The sequence below is a fragment of the Mesoplodon bidens genome, assembly GCF_964165515.1.
Source record: "Mesoplodon bidens genome assembly, chromosome: 3".
Lineage (NCBI taxonomy): Eukaryota > Metazoa > Chordata > Mammalia > Artiodactyla > Ziphiidae > Mesoplodon > Mesoplodon bidens.
In genome coordinates, this window is record NC_138178.1 from 42,045,938 (window position 1) to 42,068,243 (window position 22,306).

General features: G+C 38.0%; 1 protein-coding gene across 3 annotated transcripts in view; it reads right to left on the minus strand.

The window, feature by feature from the left end:
* The window catches only part of DMXL2 (Dmx like 2), a 169,859-nt gene that overhangs the window by 50,160 nt on the left and 97,393 nt on the right, over positions 1 to 22,306 (minus strand). For all 3 annotated transcript variants that reach the window (XM_081227961.1, XM_081227960.1, XM_081227962.1), the window contains 5 exons: positions 19,899 to 21,575; positions 16,804 to 16,914; positions 6,227 to 6,396; positions 1,011 to 1,108; positions 405 to 570 (listed from right to left, as the gene is read on the minus strand). In XM_081227961.1, the coding sequence (XP_081084087.1) occupies positions 405 to 570; positions 1,011 to 1,108; positions 6,227 to 6,396; positions 16,804 to 16,914; positions 19,899 to 21,575 (2,222 nt within the window). The remainder of the gene's footprint in view (positions 1 to 404; positions 571 to 1,010; positions 1,109 to 6,226; positions 6,397 to 16,803; positions 16,915 to 19,898; positions 21,576 to 22,306) is intronic.

Genomic DNA, 22,306 nt, shown 5'->3' on the forward strand with positions numbered 1-22,306 from the left:
GTTCCTTATCTATGAATTTCATTTAGAAGAAAAAGAACTTAAAATATCTGCCTGTCTACACGAAGTAAGGAGATTGTGACCTATACATACTTAAATAGTTCAGAATCACAAGATGGTCAGGAAAAAGATATTCATAAACCATTTTTTCCATACACTTATAATTGAAATACATATACTTATCTTGAAATGCAATATTCTCTATATAAAATTTTTCACTTATGTTTCTACATGTATTTATTTATAATTCCATTATCATTGTGCTACTATTTAAGTTAGTAATCTCTGTAGTTATTCTCTACCCTCTATCCTTACAAACATATGACCAAACATTACAGTCTCCTCCATGATCTTCCCAGGTTTTCAAGCTCCTACAGGTATTTCATAGCATGTTTTCTTACTTATACCTCAATGGCATCTTTCAATGAACCAGCTAACAAGAAAAAAGCAGCAGATTGTTCAAAGCGTTGTTTTCCAAGTAAAGAGAAAGCGTTTTTCAAAGCGGCTTTACGCCATCTATCTTCATTAAAGTTGTGGCTGAAAAATGTTGTCATTTTTTCATCATGCTGTGACCTGGGAACCAGAGCACAAACATCAGTGGTTAAACCAAATTTAAAAGTTTTAATCCTTTGCAGAATATATAAAAATAGAAAATGAAAACCTCAAACATCCATCTAAAAGAAGAACAATAACAACTTTAGTGGTAGGTATTTGTTATTAAGCTTCTCTTCATTTCTTCTAATAAGGAGAAAACTCAAAATACCTTATGTATACATGAATAGGGAGCAAGTGCACTCTTTACTTTCCAAAGTGCTTTTATCAACTTATTTTTAACAATATCCCACTCTTTAGTTTAAGTTCAAATGATATTCTGCCTATTTGTTTTGCAGATAAAGGAATCAAGGCACAAAAAAGGAAACTGATTTATCTAAGTACTTTCAAAAGCATTATGTTTCTAAGTCACAGCACAATCTTCATTCCATTAAACCATATTAAGTGTTGAGGAAATTTACCTAAACAGACCCCACACTACTGCTTTCTTCTTCATTGAAAGGTAGAATAATGCAGCATCCAAGGCATCATTGTTCCTTTGAAAAGAAGCTTTGGCAACCTAAACAGTCAATAAAAAGTTATACTGAATTAACTAGTTGATAAACAAATTACAACAATTAATGCTTCCCTACTACTTCCATGGCTGACAGAAACTATGCAGATGGGAAGAGCTGACTCTATTCCACAATCACCAGTAGCTTATAATACGTGCTCCTAGAAATAACCCTTTGTATACCAGTAATTACAATAAAACTAATAACAGCAACTAGTATTTACTGACTACTTACCATGTACTACACACCTTTCACTTATCTTACTGAATCACCACGATCCAAGAGGTACTATTATTATCCCCATTTTACACATGAGGCGACTGAGACACAAAGAGGTTAAGTGAATTGCCTAAGGTCACACAGTAAGTAAGGGGTGTAAAAGGGATTAGAACCCAGGTAGTAATAAAACTGTCTAACATAGGAAACAATAAAGAATGCAGAATATTTGATAGGTGAGACCTTTTCTTTTTTTTTTTTTTCTGGTCGTGCTGCACAGCTTGCAGGAAGTTAGTTCCCCAACCAGGGATCGAACCCGGGCCCCCAGAAGTGGAAGCACAGAGTCCTAACCATGGACCGCCAGGGAATTCCCAGTGAGACCTTTTCTTGAAAATTAGACATATTAAATTTCTTAATGTTTTGTAAAAGTTAAAAATGCTGACTTCTATGGTACGTATATGTGATTTCACAATTTAAAGCTCTCTCAACTAATATTGATACAGACAACTGTAAATAAATATCAGTTATACTCATGCACATGCATACACACACATTTTTTAAAATACAGACAAAAATAAATGTTTTAGTTTTCTTCTTTAAACAAAATTTTCCAGTGTTTTTAAAATTTTTATTTATTTATTTTTGGCTGTGTTGGGTCTTTGTTTCTGTGCGAGGGCTTTCTCTAGTTGTGGCAAGCGGGGGCTGCTCTTTATCGTGGTGCGCGGGCCTTTCACTGTCATGGCCTCTCTTATTGCGGGGCATAGGCTCCAGATGCACAGGCTCAGTAGTTGTGGCTCACAGGCCTAGTTGCTCCATGGCACGTGGGATATCTTCCCAGACCAGGGCTCGAACCCATGTCCCCTGCATTGGCAGGCAGATTCTCAACCACTGCGCCACCAGGGAAGCCCTCCAGTATTTTTCAATCAAATTCTGACAGTTCTGAAGGACTGACACATTCTTTCTGGCATGTAATTAAAATACAGGTGGTTGAAGCTCCATTATTTTGAAGGGCTTTCAAATTTTAGTTCTTAGAAATTCCATGAGAAAAAGCCTTAATGAATACATAATTCCCCTTGCACCATAACTGATAACCTCCTTTGAGCCATATGACCAAAGTTGCTGAATTTATAAAGAACCAATCAACTCAATGTAAGTTTAAAAATTATTAAGCCAGTAACACTGTTGTACATAATCATACAGTTTTGAATACAGTACCATACAGACCACATATTTCTCAAAGATACTGATATAACCTCTGCAAATAACTAAGTGGAGAGGCAGAACGATAAAAAACAATGGATGTTTTATTAATGAACACTGACTGATGGTAGAGCAGGAAGCTACCAAAGCATGGTAAAGAGGGGGAAAGACACCTAAAATCACATCACAAAAATGCTTTTATTCCTCTTCCCCTTTTTCAGTATTTTCTCTGCCTTCAATCATTTAACTTAGTACTTCAATGTTTAATAATTCTTACAAGAATTTTTATTCATCTTCAGCTAATGAGTTTTTGGACTGGCCAAAAATTTCCTTTGGTTTTTAAGTAAAAATAAAATATACATTTTTCATTTTCACCAAGAACTTTATTGAACAATGTATTCACCATTTTGTTCCACTACCTCCTGCCAGTTTTCAAGCAACTTCATAATTCCATCTTCCCAAAACTTTTTATCTTTTTGAGCAAAGAACTGTTCCAGGTGCCTTTTACAGTCTTCCAGGGAATGGAAATTTTTTCCATTAAGAGAACTTTGTAAAGACCAAAATACATGGAAATCTGAAGGTGCAATGTCTGAAGAATATAGCAGATGAATCAGAATTTCCCAGCCAAGCTGTAACAGTTTTTGCCTGGTCATCAAAGAAACATGTGGTCTTACGTTATCCTGATGGAAGATTATGTGTTTTCTGTTGACTAATTCCGGATGCTTTTTGTCAAGTGCGGCTTTCAGTTGGTCTAACTGGGAGCAGTACTTGTTGGGATTAATCGTTTGGTTTTCCGGAAGAAGCTCATCATAGAGAACTCCCTTCCAATCCCACCATATACATAACATCACCTTCCTTGGATCAAGACCGGCCTTTGGTGTGGTTGGTGGTGGTTCATTTCGCTTGCCCCATGATCTCTTCCATTCCACATTATTGTACAGTACCCACTTTTCATTACCCATCACAATTTGTTTTAGAAATGGAACGTTTTTGGTACCTTTCAGTAGAGAATCGCATGAGGAAATACGGTCAGGAAGGTTTTTTTTCGCTTAACTTACATGGAACCCAAACATCAAAGCGATTAACATAACCAAGCTGGTGCAAATGATTTTCAACGCTTGATTTGGACATTTTGAGTATGCCGGCTATCTCCCACGTGGTATAACGTTGACTGTTTTCAGTTAATGTCTCGATTTGATCTCTATCAACTTCAACTGGTCTACCCGACTGTGGACCATCATCCAACTTCTCGAGAAATCTCCAGCACAAAACTTCGCAAACCACTTTTGACATGTTTGATCAGTCACAGAGCCTTCTCCATACACTGCACAAATCTTCTTTTGCGTTTCAGTTGTGTTTTTACCTTTCTTGAAATAATAAAGCATAATATGCCGAAAGTGTTGCTTTTTTCCTTCTATCTTCAATATTAAAATGGCTACACAAAAATTCACCAATTTTGATAAGCGTTTTTTTAAATCCGTGCTGATATGACAGCTGTCACAATACAATCTAAAAATTTGTTTCAAATGAAGTTGAGGACAACTAAGTACTACTAGAGCCATCCTACAGAAAAAAAACGAATGAACCTTTTGGCCAACCCAATATAACATATATTTCAAGGGGAAATTTTTACATATCCTTTTGATTTAATTTTAAGAGACAAATTACTTGTGGAAATAAATCATATGTATATATCAGAAATACTCAATTATAATGACACAACACACTGATGACAAGAAACTGAAGAGACTTTGTAGGCAACATCTGAACATTTCAGATAAAATATGTCCTCCTCTTTTTCCATTGCTTTGAGATATGAAAAAAATTTAACGGGGACTTCCTGGTGGTCCAGTGGTTAGGACTCGGTGCTTTCACTGCCGAGGGCAAAGGTCCAATCCCTGGTCTGGGAACTAACTTAAGATCCCACAAGCCGTGTGGCGTGGCCAAAAAAAAAAAATTAATGTAGATATTGTGTAATTTATATGCTATAACAATTAATTTCCCTGTACATCAGAAACTACATCTCTTGGTTGGTATGAGAACAAATTCCTTCTTACATCTGCCTATTTTGAGAAGAGAAATACTTATATATTATTGGCAGCCTTACATGTAGCAGGAAAATGACACTTTTACACTTACATTTCAAACTGTGATGTGAGGACCATGAACACCAGAATCACAGGATGCTAATTCAGATGAAGATGCCACAGCCCTAACACCTCCAACCTACTAAATGAAAACTTCTGAGAGTGGAAGTGAGGGATGTGTGTTTCAAACAAGTTTGCCAGGTGATTCTTCAAACACTAAAATTTAGAAACTACTACTGTAGAGGAATAAATTCCTCTTGGGAGAAATGAATTCATACTCCACAAATGTAGTATCATTAATTGTACTTCTGAGAATTTCAATGGACTCCTAAAAGTAAACAAAACAATGACAATCCCACTCTCCTAATCACGACAGAGTAGGAAGGGCACAGACTAAATCTAACACTTTTACATGATGGGAGTTTGGGCTGGTTACCCAACCTCTCTGAGTCGTAGTTCTATCAGGTGGAAAATCAAGATGGTAACATGCAGCTGACGAGAAGATTATATGAAATAATTTATGAAAAGCAACTAGAACCAAACCTGGTACACAAAAGGTGCTCAATAACAGTTAGTTTCTGTAACACTGAAAGAATTTTCAGCTTCTACTAAAAACTTTTTAACAATTTTTTTTTCTACTAGAAAACGTATTCCAAAAACCCATTTTAAAATTTATAGCATGAGGGGACTTCCCTGTTGGCGCAGTGGTTAAGAATCCGCCTGCCAATGCAGGGGACACAGGTTCAATCCCTTGTCCAGGAAAATCCCACATGCCGCAGAGCAACTAAGCCCATGCGCCACAACTACTGAGCCTACTTGCCACAACTACTGAAGCCCTAGCGCCTAGAGCCCATGCTCTGCAACAAGAGAAGCGCTGCAGTGAGAAGCCCGCACACCGCAACAAAGAGTAGCCCTTGCATGCCGCAGCTGGAGAAAGCCCACACACAGCAACAAAGACCCAACGTGGCAAAAACAAAATTAATTAAATAAGTTAAAAAAGAAATTTATAGTATGTGTCATTTGCTGCCATAGATATGTTCTTCAAGTGCACACAAATCAAAATTTTTTGAATGGTATTTTAAAAGTGCACAGGAAGTTTGGTATTTATTAACCTAGCCATGCAGAGAATCTTTTATATAAAAAGAATGATTTGGGACTTCTCGGGCGGTCCAGAGGTTAAGACTCCACGTTTCTGTGCTTCCACTGCAGGGGGTGCGGGTTCCATCCTGGTGGGGGAATTATGATCCCGCAAGCCATGCAGTGCAGCATGCATAAATAACTGAATGAATGAATGAATGAATAGAACCTTTTTTTCTATGTAATGTACGTAACTGACATACAGTTTGTATTTTCTTAAACTAGGATGCACCCCAACTGATAGAAAATATCTGTTCCATAAATATTATATATTTAGTATATATGGCAAAAGACAATTGATATACTGCTTGGACATTTTATAAAGGTCAAGTTTTAGTTTTAAAGGTCCAAAAATTTTTATTTAAGAAGTTCTCAAGATCTCAAGATGTACATACTAATCCCTCACCACAGGTTTTCTGGAAGATAATATCTTTTATGCTTTAAGAAAAGACTTAACTTCAAAATCCAATGAAGTAAAGTTACCTTTTCAATGCATCTTCGAAGAGTGTTAATATTCCTGACCCACCAACCTATTCCCATAGCTCTTAACTCAGACCACTGAGGGTCCCCTCTCTGAATTGCCGGAATCATATTAATCAGCTCTTCCTCAGCCTCAGAATGAAAAGCCCAGGCAAAATGGCAAGTAGACACACCTAAATTATAAATACAAAATAATAAATTTCATAACCATATCAAAACAAAAACAAAACCAATTTTTTACATAATCATGTATTTATTCATTCTGGAAAGAATTTTCAAGCTGAAAAAAAGTATCAAAAGATTTCATCATTCAGGATTTTATAGTACAAGCTTCTACATACAAGAACACTGACAAGATACACAAAACCAAAATCATTCTGAAACGTATTCACTGCAAGAATAGAGACACTAAAACTTAATTGCTGGAAAGAAAGATATTTGAATATCAAGCCATTCATATGTATGTACACACACCAAACTGATCAAGAGTAAAAGCTCTGGTCAAGTCAAAATATGTTGGTCCATGTTCGTGGATGTTGCTTCACAGTGCCACTTGCTTGCAGACCATATCCTTCAGTACTGGATATGGAAAACTGCCCCATTCATCCCTCCGGCCAAGGAGCTACATATCACTTCAAAGCAAGCTTTAAACTTGATGAGAGTTCTGGGGAAGAATAGTCAGGAGGCACATTCCTCTGCCTTTGGTGCCTCAGTTAAAAAGAGTTTAAAGCGGCCTAATTACTGATGGCATATGGCAAACACTTTTATGCCCTGGTAAAAGACTGACAGGGATCTAGGCTGTATTTAGAGGCAACAAATAGGGCTTAGTGACACCCTCAGTGAGTTTGTCAACAGTTGAACAACTGATAACACTTTACTCCACTTAGAGCAGGTGAAGAAGAAACATGAGAGAAGTGAACCAAGGAGTGATGTTAGATAGTGGGAATGCCACTGCGAAGAACCCCAAGGATCCCAGCAAAGAAGCCAGGCTAGTCGAATCAGCCACCTATTAGAATCCCTTTGGAAACAAAGAAATGCCTGAGGTCAATGATGGTCTGATAGTCACATTACAACACAGGACTCCCAATGCTGTAAGGCTATCAATATTACCACATATAATTTTTTTCATTAACAACTACTATATAGATTTTCCATATAGTTTAAAGCTTTTCTAACAATTACTGCTTCCCAACAGTTCCTTCGGAAAGTATTAAAAAAACTATTAGGACCATTTTAAATAATAATCTTAAGTCTTCTAAATTCCTCATTGATAACATTTATATACTGTGTTTGAAATCATATCACAAAATCAATGCAACAAGCCTTAACTGTCACTATAAATTTAGGGGGAAAATGGACAAAACTTAAAAACATCAATTTGTATTTTTTCAGAACCTAAAAAGCAGATTAATTCTCTATTTAAATCTGTCTGATTCAAGAAATAATCACTGAATGAAATAACTATAAAAAAACTAACACTTTGCTTTAGAAATTGCTATTATAAGGCAATGCAAAATGCACACTTTTGCTGATATAAAAATTTTAATATAAAGTAACAATATAAAGTATATTCTATACCCTTAAACGAAATTTGGTTGATTACATTTTTGGTATGACTAAAAGGAAACAAAAATACACACAGACATGTCAGAGGAATTTGGTTCAGAAAGAAGATTAAGAGAGCAGTAACTCTATTTGGAAATCTAACTACTAGAAGTGAAAAAAGGTATTAGGAAGAAAAAAACAAGGGGCACCAGCAGGCACTTATTTTTATTTGCCTACCAATGGCAGGCTATTCTTTGCAATATATCTCTGTTCTTCTTAGCTTGTCTACTAGCTACTTAAGTTTTTCCCTGGACCATCACCTACAATAGCAGTCACTTTTCTCATCTCCAATGTTTTAACTGTATCAAAGGGAAAATGGAATTTGACAAAGCTTTAAAAATTTGAGGTGTTTTAGGTCTCCCTAGGCAATATACACAATTGTCATTAAGTGATTCAGTACCATATGACCATCATTTAAAACTAAAATTTTAAATTTTAAAACTAAAATTTGAGATACCATTTTCTAAACCTATTCCAAATGGCGTAGATTGTTTTAAATGATAATATCAAGTGTTGCAATGAGTTGAGTTTGGGCATCATCAAACACTGGTTCTGGGAATGTAAATGAGCATGGTCTTTCTGAAAGTCACAATATTTATCAAGAATTAAGAATTTTCAGGGGAGACGGGGAAGATGGCGGAAGAGTAAGACGCGGAGATCACACGTGGATCAGCTCCTACAGAACACCCACTGAACGCTGGCAGAAGACCTCAGACCTCCCAAAAGGCAAGAACCAACCCCACCCCCCACGTACCTGGGTAGGGTAAAAGAAAAAAGAAAAAATAGAGACAAAGAATAGGGACGGGACGTGCACCAGTGGGAGGGAGCTGGGAAGGAGGAAAGGTTTCCACACACTAGGAAGCCCCTTTGCGGGCGGAGACTGCGGGTGGCGGAGGGGGGAAGCTTCGGAGCCACGGAGGAGAGCGCAGCAACAGGGGTGTGGGGGGCAAAGCGGAGAGACTCCCGCACAGAGGATCAGTGCCGACCAGCACTCACCAGCCCGAGAGGCTTGTCTGCTCACCGCCGGAGCGGGCGGGGGCTGGGAACTGAGGCTCCGGCTTCGGTTGGATCCCAGGGAGAGGACTGGGGGAGTGAACACAGCCTGAAGGGGCTAGTGCACCACGGCTAGCCGGGAGGGAGTCCGGGGAAAAGTCTGGACCTGACGAAGAGGCAAGAGACTTTTTCTTCCCTCTTTGTTTCCTGGTGCGCGAGGAGAGGTGATTAAGAGCGCTGCTTAGAGGAGCTCCAAAGACGGGCGCGAGTCACGACTATCAGCGCGGATCCCAGAGACGGGCATGAGAAGCTAAGGCTGTTGCAGCCGCCACCAAGAAGCCTGTGTGCGAGCACAGGTCACTCTCCACACCTGCCCTCCCAGGAGCCTGTGTAGCCCACCACTGCCAGTGTCCCGGGATCCAGGGACAACTTCCCCGAGAGAACGCATGGCGCCCCTCAGGCTGGTGCAACGTCATGCCGGCCTCTGCCGCCGCAGGCTCGCCCCGCACTCCGTTGCCCCTCCCTCCCCACGGCCTGAGTGAGCCAGAGCCCCCGAATCAGCGGCTCCTTTAACCCTGTCCTGTCTGAGCGAAGAACAGACGCCCTCCGGGGACCTACACACAGAGGCGGGGCCAAATCCAAAGCTGAACCCCTGGAGCTGTGCGAACAAAGAAGAGAAAGGGAAATCTCTCCCAGCAGCCTCAGAAGCAGCGGATTAAAGCTCCACAATCAACTTGATGTACCCTGCATCTGTGGAATACCTGAATAGACAACAAATTATCCCAAATTGAGGAGGTGGACTTTGAGAGCAAGATATATTATTTTTTCCCCTTTTCCTCTTTTGGAGAGTGTGTATGTGTATACTTCTGTGTGAGAATTTGTCTGTATAGCTTTGCTTTCACCATTTGTCCTAGGGTTCTGTCCGTCCATTTCTGTTTGTTTGGTTTTTGGTTTTTTACTTAAAAAAATTTTTTTCTTAATAATTATTTTTTACTTTAATAACTTTATTTTATTTTATCTTACTTTATTTTATTTTATGCTTTCTTTCTTTCTCCTTTCTTTCTTTCTTTCTTTCTTTCTTTCTTTCTTTCTTTCTTTCTTTCTTTCTTTCTTTCTTCCTTTCTTTCTTTCTACTTTTTCTCCCTTTTATTCTGAGCCGTGTGTATGAAAGGCTCTTGGTGCTGCAGCCAGGAGTCAGGGCTGTGCCTCTGAGGTGGGAGAGCCAACTTCAGGACACTGGTCCACAAGACACCTCCCAGCTCCACCTAATATCAAACAGTGAAAATCTCCCAGAGATCTCCATCTCAACGCCAACACCCAGCTTCACTCAACGACCAGCAAGCTACAGTGAAGGACACCCTATGCCAAACAACTAGCAAAACAGGAACACAACCCCACCCATTAGCAGAGAGGCTGCCTAAAATCATAATAAGGCAACAGACACCCCAAAACAAACCACCAGACGTGGACCTGCCCACCAGAAAGACAAGATGAGCCTCATCCACCAGAACACAAGCACTAGTCCCCTCCACCAGGAAGCCTACACAACCCACTGAACCAACTTTAGCCACTGGGGACAACACCAAAAACAACGGGAATTACGAACCTGGAGCCTGCGAAAAGGAGACCCCAAACACAGTAAGATAAACAAAATGAGAAGACAGAAAAACACACAGCAGTTGAAGGAGCAAGATAAAAACCCACGAGACCTAACAAATGAAGAGGAAATAGGTAGTCTACCTGAAAAAGAATTCAGAATAATGATAGTAAAGATGATCCAAAATCTTGGAAATAGAATAGAGAAAATGCAAGAAACATTTAACAAGGACAAAGAGGAACTAAAATGGAAACAAGCAACGATGAACAACACAATAAATGAAATTAAAAATACTCTAGAAGGGATCAATAACAGAATAACTGAGGCAGAAGAACAGATAAGTGACCTGGAAGATAAAATAGTGGAAATAACTACTGCAGAGCAGAATAAAGAAAAAAGAATGAAAAGAACTGAGGACAGTCTCAGAGACCTCTGGGACAACATTAAACGCACCAACATTCGAATTATAGGGGCCCCAGAAGAAGAAGAGAAAAAGAAAGGAACTGAGAAAATATTTGAAGAGATTATAGTTGAAAACTTCCCTAATATGGGAAAGGAAATAGTTAATCAAGTCCAGGAAACACAGAGAGTCCCATACAGGATAAATCCAGGGAGAAACATGCCAAGACACATATTAATCAAACAATCAAAAATTAAATACAAAGAAAACAAATTAAAAGCAGCAAGGGAAAAACAACAAATAACACACAAGGGAATCCCCATAAGGTTAACTGCTGATCTTTCAGCAGAAACTCTGCAAGCCAGAAGGGAGTGGCAGGAGATATGTAAAGTGATGAAGGAGAAAAACCTACAACTAAGATTACTCTACCCAGCAAGGATCTCATTCAGATTTGATGGAGAAATTAAAACATTTACAGACAAGGAAAAGCTGAGAGAGTTCAGCACCACCAAACCAGCTTTACAACAAATGCTAAAGGAACTTCTCTAGGCAAGAAATGCAAGAGAAGGAAAAGACCTACAATAACAAACCCAAAACAATTAAGAAAATGAGAATAGGAACTTACATACTGATAATTACCTTAAATGTAAATGGATTAAATGCTCCACCAAAAGACACAGACGGGCTGAATGGATACAAAAACAAGACCCACATATATGCTGTCTACAAGAAACCCACTTCAGATCTAGGGACACATACAGACAGAAAGTGAGGGGATGGAACAAGATATTCCATGCAAATGGAACTCAAAAGAAAGCTAGAGTACTAATTTTCATATCAGACAAAATAGACTTTAAAATAAAGACTATTAGAAGAGACAAAGAAGGACACTACATAATGATCACGGGATCGATCCAAGAAGAAGATATAACAATTGTAAATATTTATGCACCCAACTTGGAGCAACTCAATACATAAGGCAAATACTAACAGCCATAAAAGGGGAAATCGACAGTAACACATTCATAGTAGGGGACTTTAACACCCCACTTTCACCAATAGACAGATCATCCAAAAAGAAAATAAATAAGGAAACACAAGCTTTAAATAATACATTAAACAAGATAGACTTAATTGATATTTATAGGACATTCCATCCAAAAACAACAGAATACACAATTTTCTCAAGTGGTCATGGAACATTTTCCAGGATAGATCATATCCTGGGTCACAAATCAAGCCTTGGTAAATTTAAGAAAATTGAAATTGTATCAAGTATCTTTTCCGACCACAACACTATGAGATTAGACATCAATTACAGGAAAAGATCTGTAAAAAATACAAACACATGGAGGCTAAACAATACACTACTTAATAACAAAGTGATCACTGAAGAAATCAAAGAGGAAATCAAAAAATACCTAGAAACAAATGACAATGGAGACACGACACCCCAAAACCTATGGGATGCAGCAAAAGCAGTTCTAAGAGGGACGTTTACAGCAATACAATCCTACCTTAAGAAACAGGAAACATCTTGAATAAACAACCTAACCTTGCACCTAAAGCAATTAGAGAAAGAAGAACAAAAAAAAAAACCCAAAGTTAGCAGAAGGAAAGAAATCATAAAGATCAGATCAGAAATAAATGAAAAAGAAATGAAGGAAATGACAGCCAAAATCAATAAAACTAAAAGCTAGTTCTTTCAGAACATAAACAAAATTGATAAACCATTAGCCAGACTCATCAAATCAATAGAATTAGAAATGAAAAAGGAGAAGTAACAACTGACACTACAGAAATACAAAAGGTCATGAGAGATTACTACAAGCAACTGTATGCCAATAAAATGGACAACCTGGAAGAGATGGACAAATTCTTAGAAATGCACAACCTGCCAAGACTGAATCAGGAAGAAATAGAAAATATGAACAGACCAATCACAAGCACTGAAATTGAAACTGTGATTAAAACTCTTCCAACAAACAAAAGCCCAGGACCAGATGGCTTCACAGGCGAATTCTATCAAACATTTAGAGAAGAACTAACACCTATCCTTCTCAAACTCTTCCAAAATACAGCAGAAGGAGGAACACTCCAAAACTCAGTCTACGAGGCCACCATCACCCTGATACCAAAACCAGACAAAGATGTCACAAAGAAAGAATACCACAGGCCAATATCACTGATGAACACAGATGCAAAAATCCTCAACAAAATACAAGCAAACAGAATCCAACAGCACATTAAAAGGATCATACACCATGATCAAGTGGGGTTTATTCCAGGAATGTAAGGATTCTTCAATATATGCAAATCAATCAATGTGATGCACCATATTAACAAATTGAAGGAGAAAAACCATATGATCATCTCAATAGATGCAGAGAAAGCTTTTGACAAAATTCAACACCGATTGATGATAAAAACCCTGCAGAAAGTAGGCATAGAGGGAACTTTGCTCAACATAATAAAGGCCATATATGACAAACCAACAGCCAACATCCTCCTCAATGGTGAAAAACTGAAACCATTTCCACTAAGATCAGGAACAAGACGAGGTTGCCCACTCTCACCACTCTTATTCAACATAGTTTTGGAAGTTTTAGCCACAGCAATCAGAGAAGAAAAGGAAATAAAAGGAATCCAAATCAGAAAAGAAGAAGTAAAGCTGTCACTGTTTGCAGATGACATGATACTATACATAGAGAATCCTAAAGATGCTACCAGAAAACTACTAGAGCTAATCAAAGAATTTGGTAAAGTAGCAGGATACAAAATTAATGCCCAGTAATCTCTGGCATTCCTATACACTAATGATGAAAAATCTGAAAGTGAAATTAAGAAAACACTCCCATTTACCATTGCAACAAAAAGAATAAAATATCTAGGAATAAACCTACCTAAGGAGACAAAAGACCTGTATGCAGAAAATTATAAGACACTGATGAAAGAAATTAAAGATGATACAAATAGATGGAGAGATATACCATGTTCTTGGATTGGAAGAATCAACATTGTGAAAATGACTCTACTACCCAAAGCAATCTACAGACTCAATGCAATTCCTATCAAAGTACCACTGGCATTTTCCACAGAACTAGAACAAGAAATTTCACAATTTGTATGGAAACACAAAAGACACCGAATAGCCAAAGCAATCTTGAGAAAGAAAAATGGAGCTGGAGGAATCAGGCTCCCTGACTTCACACTATACTACAAAGCTACAGTAATCAACACAGTATGGTACTGGCACATAAACAGAAATATAGATCAATGGAACAGGATAGAAAGCCCAGAGATAAACCCATGCACATATGGTCACCTTATCTTTGATAAAGGAGGCAGGAATGTACAGTGGAGAAAGGACAGCCTCTTCAATAAGTGGTGCTGGGAAAACTGGACAGGTACATGTAAAGGTATGAGATTAGAACACTCCCTAACACCATACACAAAAATAAGCTCAAAATGGATTAACGACCTACATGTAAGGCCAGAAACTGTCAAACTCTTAGAGGAAAACATAGGCAGAACACTCTATGACATAAATCACAGCAAGATCCTTTTTGACCCACCTCCTAGAGAAATGGAAATAAAAACAAAAATAAACAAATGGGACCTAATGAAACTTAAAAAGCTTTTGCACAGGGCTTTCTTGGTGGTGCAGTGGTGGAGGGTCTGCCTGCCGACGCAGGGGACGTGGGTTCGTGCCCCGGTCCGGGAGGATCCCACATGCCACGGATAGGCTGGCCTGTGAGCCATGGCCACTGAGCTTGTGCATCCGGAGCCTGTGCCCCACAACGGGAGAGGCCACAGCAGTCAGAGGCCCGTGTACCGCAACAGAAGGAAAAAAAAAGCTTTTGCACAGCAAAGGAAACCATAAACAAGACCAAAAGACAACCCTCAGAATGGGAGAAAATATTTGCAAATGAAGCAACTGACAAAGGATTAATCTCCAAAATTTACAAGCAGCTCATGCAGCTCAATAACGAAAAAACAAACAACCCAATCCAAAAATGGGCAGAAGGCCTAAATAGACATTTCTCCAAAGAAGATATACAGATTGCCAACAAACACATGAAAGGATGCTCAACATCATTAATCATTAGAGAAATGCAAATCAAAACTACAGTGAGATATCATCTCACACTGGTCAGAATGGCCATCATCAAAATATCTAGAAACAATAAATGCTGGAGAGGTTGTGGACAAAAGGGAACACTCTTGCACTGCTGGTGGGAATGTAAATTGCTACAGCCACTGTGGAAAACAGTATGGAGGTTCCTTTAAAAACTACTAATAGGACTACCATATGACCCAGCAATCCCACTACTGGGCATATATCCTGAGAAAACCATAATTCAAAAAGAGTTATGCACCAAAATGTTCATTGCAGCTCTATTTACAATAGCCAGGACATGGAAGCAACCTAAGTGTCCATCATCGGATGAATGGATAAAGAAGATGTGGCACATATATACAACGGAATATTACTCAGCAATAAAAAGAAACAATATTGAGTTATTTGTAGTGAGGTGGATGGACCTAGAGTCTGTCATACAGAGTGAAGTAAGTCAGAAAGAGAAAGACAAGTACCGTATGCTAACACATATATATGGAATCTAAGAAAAAAAAAAGTCATGAAGAACCTAGGGGTAAGATGGGAATAAAGACACAGACCTACTAGAGAATGGACTTGAGGATATGGGGAGGGGGAAGGGTAAGCTGTGACAAAGTGAGAGAGTGGCATGGACATATATACACTACCAAACATAAAATAGATAGCTAGTCGGAAGCGGCCACATAACATAGGGAGATCAGCTAGGTGGTTTGTGACCATCTAGAGGGGTGGGCTAGGGAGGGTAGGAGGGAGGGAGACGCAAGAGGGAAGAGATATGGGAACATATGTATATGTATCTGATTCAGTTTGTTATAAAGCAGCAAGTAATACACCATTTTAAAGCAACTATAGTCCAATAAAGATGTTTAAAAAAAAAAGAATTTTCAAGCCCTTTGATTCAGTTATTTCACTACTAGAAAACAAACATGAGGAAGTAATAAGATATATACATAAATATTTATATGCAAGGTTATAAGGTCATTCATTAACAGTGATAATTCAAATAGGAAAAAAACAGCAAAATTTGTATTTTTAGAAAATATAAAGGACCATATAGATGAATTATAGTTTAAAAACATGACAGAATATGACATATGTTTGTAATCATATTTTCAAAGAACATTTATTGAGGGTAAAGGGTAAAGGGTAAGTACTGTGGGTAAGAGTAACAAACTATAAAGCCTGGTATTCCAGGTCCTACAATACTAAAGCATATTTTATGGGGCTGTATCCAGGATGCTGGTTTCAAAAGGAACACAGCCCACTGCACTGGAATTCTCCATTAACAAATAGCCCTATATCTTGGGAGGTCACTTTAAACTCTATAGTTTTGATTTTTTAATCTATTAAGTTAGGGGGCCGATATAAACCTATATATTGCAAATCAGGGTATGTGGCAGTGTGCTAAAAGTATACAAATCTACTGGATTACTCTACAGCAGATATTCATGAAACATCAGCTTTACTTGTAAGTAAATAATTTAGCACATAATGCTTATATTAAAATAAACACAAATAATAATGCATAGGACAAAATTTACATAATTTTTAAAGAAAAGGTATCAGGCGTCATAGAAATCCAGGGCCACTTTAGGTTACAACCTCAGGCATACTAAGTTTACTTAAACTACTATGACTTTAGTGACTGAAGTCTGAGAAACTGAGACAGATGAGCAAAAGTCACAGAATACAGCTGAAAAATAACATAGAAAAAAGGTAAGTGGGTACCTTATTTTCCTGTGACAGGAAGATCTTAAGGCTAGTGATAGGTATGCATATGTTGACTTACTAATGCTTAGACACAAATATGAATACACTAACCACTTCAGTACGAAATAAAAGTTGCACGAAGTTTCAAACAATACCTTGATGAAGCAGCTGTACTCGGTATAAAGGAGGCAGCGATGTCAAAAGGCAAGTGTGCAAGCGCATAGCTAGTAAGTACCGCAAACCACACTCATCTAATGTGTCTCTTCCTGCAAAGAGGAAATATGTTTAAGGAAAAAGGAATGCAACAAATCACAAACCAGTAAAAAGTTAGAAAATAAACATTAAATATAATAATAATAATTTACACAATATATATATATTTTTGAGTGTATTCCTTTCTGAACACTTCAATATCTTTATTTATACAGCTTTACAAAAAGCATATGTATATATTAAAACTGCCAAATGAAAAAAATTGGGAAAAATATAGGTACCTATTAGTACAGGTAATAATAGTACTTAGAGCTACTCATAATAAATGAAAAGGAAAAAATCTTGAAATCCAATAAAAATATATTAGCTATAGTAAGTTAGGTATAATTTTTTAAATATTTCCTGTGCAAATTCAGATGAGATTTAAAAACAGGAATTACATAATAAAGTAAAATTATTTATTATATGATTAAATAGGTAATATTTTCTAGGTTGGTTAGCTCCAATGAAATACAGAAGATTCATTATTCAAAGATTTCAAATTTGACTCCCCAGGCTAGTGTTACCAAGTTAAGGCTGAACTCTAACCTTGATTCCACAAATTTACTCTTAGTCAAAAGTTGAGCAGAGGTATGAAAGCACGGCAAGTTTACTCAAAATTATAGGCATTGTTGGATAAAAGAAACAGAAAAATACTAACAGCGCCTAGCCTGGTAACTGCCACTTAGGAAGTACTCAAGAGTATTGAATCAAATATTTTCTTGAAGAAAATAAAATGTTTTAAATTGTCAAAGTTCCACCTCTACTTCCCATCAGCTATATTTGTTCATCCACTCACTCATGTATTCATTCAACAAAGTAAGCATCCACTACATTGGAGGCACAGTTTAGGTACTGGGGGTTTGGCAGGGAATAAGGCAAAGTCTCCACTCTCAGGGTGCTTACATCTTAGGAGACAGAGACAAACAATAAAGAAGTAATGTGTCTAGTGGAAATTAATGCTATTGAGAGAAATAAAGCAGGACTGAGAGAAAGGGAGTGCTGGGGTAAGAGGGTTCTATTTGATATAATGAGGCCAGGGAAAAACTTTCCAATAAGATGACATTTCAGCAGAAATCTGAGGAGGTAAGGGAATGAGGCGTGCCTTAATCTGGAAGACAAGTATTCTGTGCAGAGGAAACAATATGCGCAAAGACCCTGAGACAGGAATGTGCCTAGTGTGTTTGTGGGACAGCAAGGAAGACAATGCAGTAGAATGGAAGTGAGCACAGATCACAAAGAGCCTTGTAGATCACTGAAGCATTTGGCTTTTTGTTCTAAAGTGAGATGGGAAGCCAGTGTTTGTTGAGTAGAGGAGAGATTTAATGTGATTTTGTTTTAAAATAATCACTAATTCCTATGCGAAGAATAGACTGGGGTAACAAGAACGGAACAGTTTAGTAGGAGACTTTGTCAATAATTAGGCAGAATGTGACGTGACTTGGACCAGAGTGGTAACAGAATAGGTGATGAGAAATGACTGGAGTCTCCATACAGTAGAACTAATAGCATTCGCCAATGGACTGGATTAGGGCAGGAGAGAAAGCAGTCAGGAATACCTCTAAATTGTCTTACTTGAACAAATGGAAGAATTCATTTACTTAGAATCCATTTACTGAGATGGCAACTATTTAATCTCTGAGCTTCAGTTTGCCACCTGTGAAATGGAGACATTCATTCCTGCCTTATCTACCTAATGAAAATCCTTTGTGACCAGGAGGAACCATTTTTATATTGCCTAACTAAGGATACAGTTTTGTATCCGAAAATTTAAACTGTTTTTCATGGATTATGATGTATCTATTTTCTTAATGTCTCAAATAAAAACTCTAACATATATTAAGTTTGCAACAAAGGCTTAAGGCTGTTCTGGGGAGAATCTTGCTCAACTGCACACAACTTCATAATGATTCAAAATTTTTTTAATTAATATGGTTAGAAAATAACTCATAGGCAAAATCCTCTAAAGGTCACTAGTTATTTTAATCTACAGAAAACCTTGGAGATATATTATAAAGGCATAAACCTATATGAAGAGATATATTCCAGGTAGCTTTGAGGAACAGTCTTTTTCCCTCAAACTTGGAAATCTTGTGAAATAATTAGAAGAGTATAGGCTTGGAGGCAATGATTTACCCACATCTGAACCCCAGTTCTGCCATTTACTACCTATGTGATCTTATGTGTCACTTAATCTCCCTAAGGATCAGAGTCTTCATCTATAAAATTAAGTATAATAGTAGCTACCTACTAGAAGACTGTTGTTATAATTAAATACAATAAAGTACATGAAGCACCTGGCACATAGCAATTGTTCACTCCTCCACAATATTTACTGAATGAATGAATGATCAATCATTTTCGGTTTCCTTTGCTAATGTCATCATTTAGAATCAACACCATTACTTTCAACTATCTGCATAAAAAAGAATGAAATCTAGTTTCAGGAGGCAGCCAGAATTTTTCCGGTTACAGAACGAATTAAGCAAGACACATGTTACATTAAAATGTATGAAAACCCCTTTCTCAAGAGACTTTTTGGAGAAAATTAGGTAATTACAAAATTTATTTATACCTAGAAATGCAAAGATGAACAAGTTGAGCCCAGCGGGTCCTTACAACCTGGTGGTTCAATAGTAAAATTAACAAATGGGCCATTATTATCACTAAAATTAAAATAAAAATAAACCATAGGAATCAATCTGTTCAAAAAAAACAAAAGACTATATGTCCAAAATGATATGAAGGTTTCAGGGTAAAAATTCATGTGAGGATTCACACAGATATCACAAATACATAAAGTCACATGCACAAGTCATAGCCTACCCCAATCACCTTTCCTTTTACAACTAATCATTAATAGTAACTATCAACTAGAGAGGTCATTTCCCTGCAAGGTTTAAAGAAAGACTGCAATTTAATATGTGAGTCATTATATAGATAAATACAAACAGTTCTATTAATGATAACTTTATAAATTTTTAGTTAGAGTATTTACCTGAGTAACTCTTATCTCTGTTTTCATCGAGCTCAGTACTGGTGGTAGCCACTGTATCAGCCAAAGCTACAAGGAACATCTGCTCCAAACGGGTAAGGCCTGGTAGACTTGAGTGCATAAGATGACTTGAAAGTACCCTAGCATGTTCTTGGCCAAAGTAAGCTGGTCCGTATTGAGAAAGATTTATTACTTTTGATTTGTTTTCTCTTTTTTCTGGCTCTAAGTCAATATCATCTGTTGTTATATCCTGGATTTGGAACAGCTCTAAATATTGATCCTCTGGTTGACTTTCCATATGATCTTCATAGCTCTGTGGTAGTTTTGTACTTTCTTCTGAAATTCTGTAGGTTGTATCTTGATCGGCAGCAAGCAATGCATATAACGGTAGTGGGGGAATAGAATCTATCTCAGTATAATCTCGAGTACCATCTTTCCCTATGGTGACTGTATCCTTTGCTGTACTGCCACTTACACTAATGGTTCGAGAAATATGTCGCTTAGTTCCTTCTCCAGCATCAGCATCTCTAACTATTGCAACTTCTCCTGCAATGCATTTTACTAAATGAGAGAGAATAGCTTTAGCCCTGCGAACTTTCCCTAAATCCATCAATTCTAACAGCTGGGTTGGATGATACTGTGGGAGAGTAGGGGAAAGTACATGTGCAGCCTCAAATAAGCCGCCGTCTTGAGCTACAGTTGGCGAACAAAAAATATCATCAGCAATAGCTGCTCCCTCAACAATACTTTTTCTTGACAACATATTAGATTTAAAGGCAGAATGATCTTGTATTGCTGTCTCTTCTGCATCAGGACCATCAGCGTCAACGTCTCCAAATTTGACAGCATGCTTCCACTGTGCATATACATGCATTTCACAATCCATTCCTACCACCAATATCCCATCTCTTACCCAAGAGAGAGAAACAGGCAGTGAAGGTGTACCATCAACAGAAGACACTAAGTCTATAGATCTAAGAAGAACCCATCTTGACCTAACTCCTTGCTTGATACTTCCACCTAGTGGTAAAGTAATGACAGCTACTCCATCCTTACTATTGATTTGCTCAGTCACAATTCCTGAAAGCCGCCCATACATGAAGATATTAGCACCGACCCCTACTGTGAGAATGTGGGAGCCATCTTCTTTTGATACCCAGTCCAAATGTACTAAATGTTTGATATTCGGAATAAGATATCTATCCTTGCTCAAAAGTGCATCTGATTTGCTGTACACAAAGAGATTACTGTCGACACTGACCCTTGAATCAAGTACACTCCCAACTTTGATCAAATCATCAAGATGAATTGTTTGTTCTAAAACCCATTCTGAACCTCCTGTAGATTCACATTCAAATATGCAAACATGCATGGAAAATTCTTTAGAAACAAAACCATTGTGATGGATAGGTTGTTTGTAAGCCACTGCAAGGCGACCTGTGTATGAACAGCTAACAGCAACTGGTCTTCCCACAATGCTCACTGTACTGCTGTTATCTTCTCCTTCATCATTCATCAAGGGCCATCTCCTCCAATAATAGGTTTCCTTCTCATCACTTTTACATTGTAGATTGGTTTCCATACTACATTTCCAGAAGCGTACTTTATTGTCAGAACAAGTTGTAACCACTAAATAAGGTGCCAGGCACACTGGATAAATTGAAGAGGAACTCAGGTGGCCTTAAAAAAGAAAAAGCAGATCGTCATAGTAATAGAAACACAAAATAATATGCTAATAATCAAATTCTAGAATGTGATTAATCCAAATCCACTATGAGCTTCTTCAGAGTAACTCTGCAGTCCCCTGCTAAACCAAATATTTCATTAAAATAAAACTCAAAAGCAATGAAGCAAGTCAATGCTTAATCAATAAACCTGTCACCTGCTGTAATTTATATGTCTTTACCACACATGCCTCACTGGACTTTCATTCTATACCTTTTATCACTTTCATCATAAATACTTAGGTAGTCATTAAAATTTGCCTTTCAAATTCCCCTAACTGGCCCGCAAATAATCCAGACACTAGATCTACCCCCACCACAAAATGTTTTCAGTCAGCTAAACAGACACTCACCTTCTTCACCAGGTTTAATTCATGCTCTCCTAACACTGAACCAGAACCCTCACATTTATTCCTGACTGCCAAAGACTAACACTTCCCATCTATTGTCAACTATAACATGAGGGGAGGGACTTCCCTAGTGGGGCAGTGGTTGAGAGTCCGCCTGCCAATGCAGGGGACACGGGTTCGAGCCCTGGCCCTGGAAGATCCCACATGCTGTGGAGCAACTAAGCCCGTGTGCCACAACTACTGAGCCCACATGCTGCAACTACTAAGGCCTGCACCTAGAGCTCATGCTCTACAACAAGAGAAGCCACCGCAACGAGAAGCCCACGCACCACAGCAA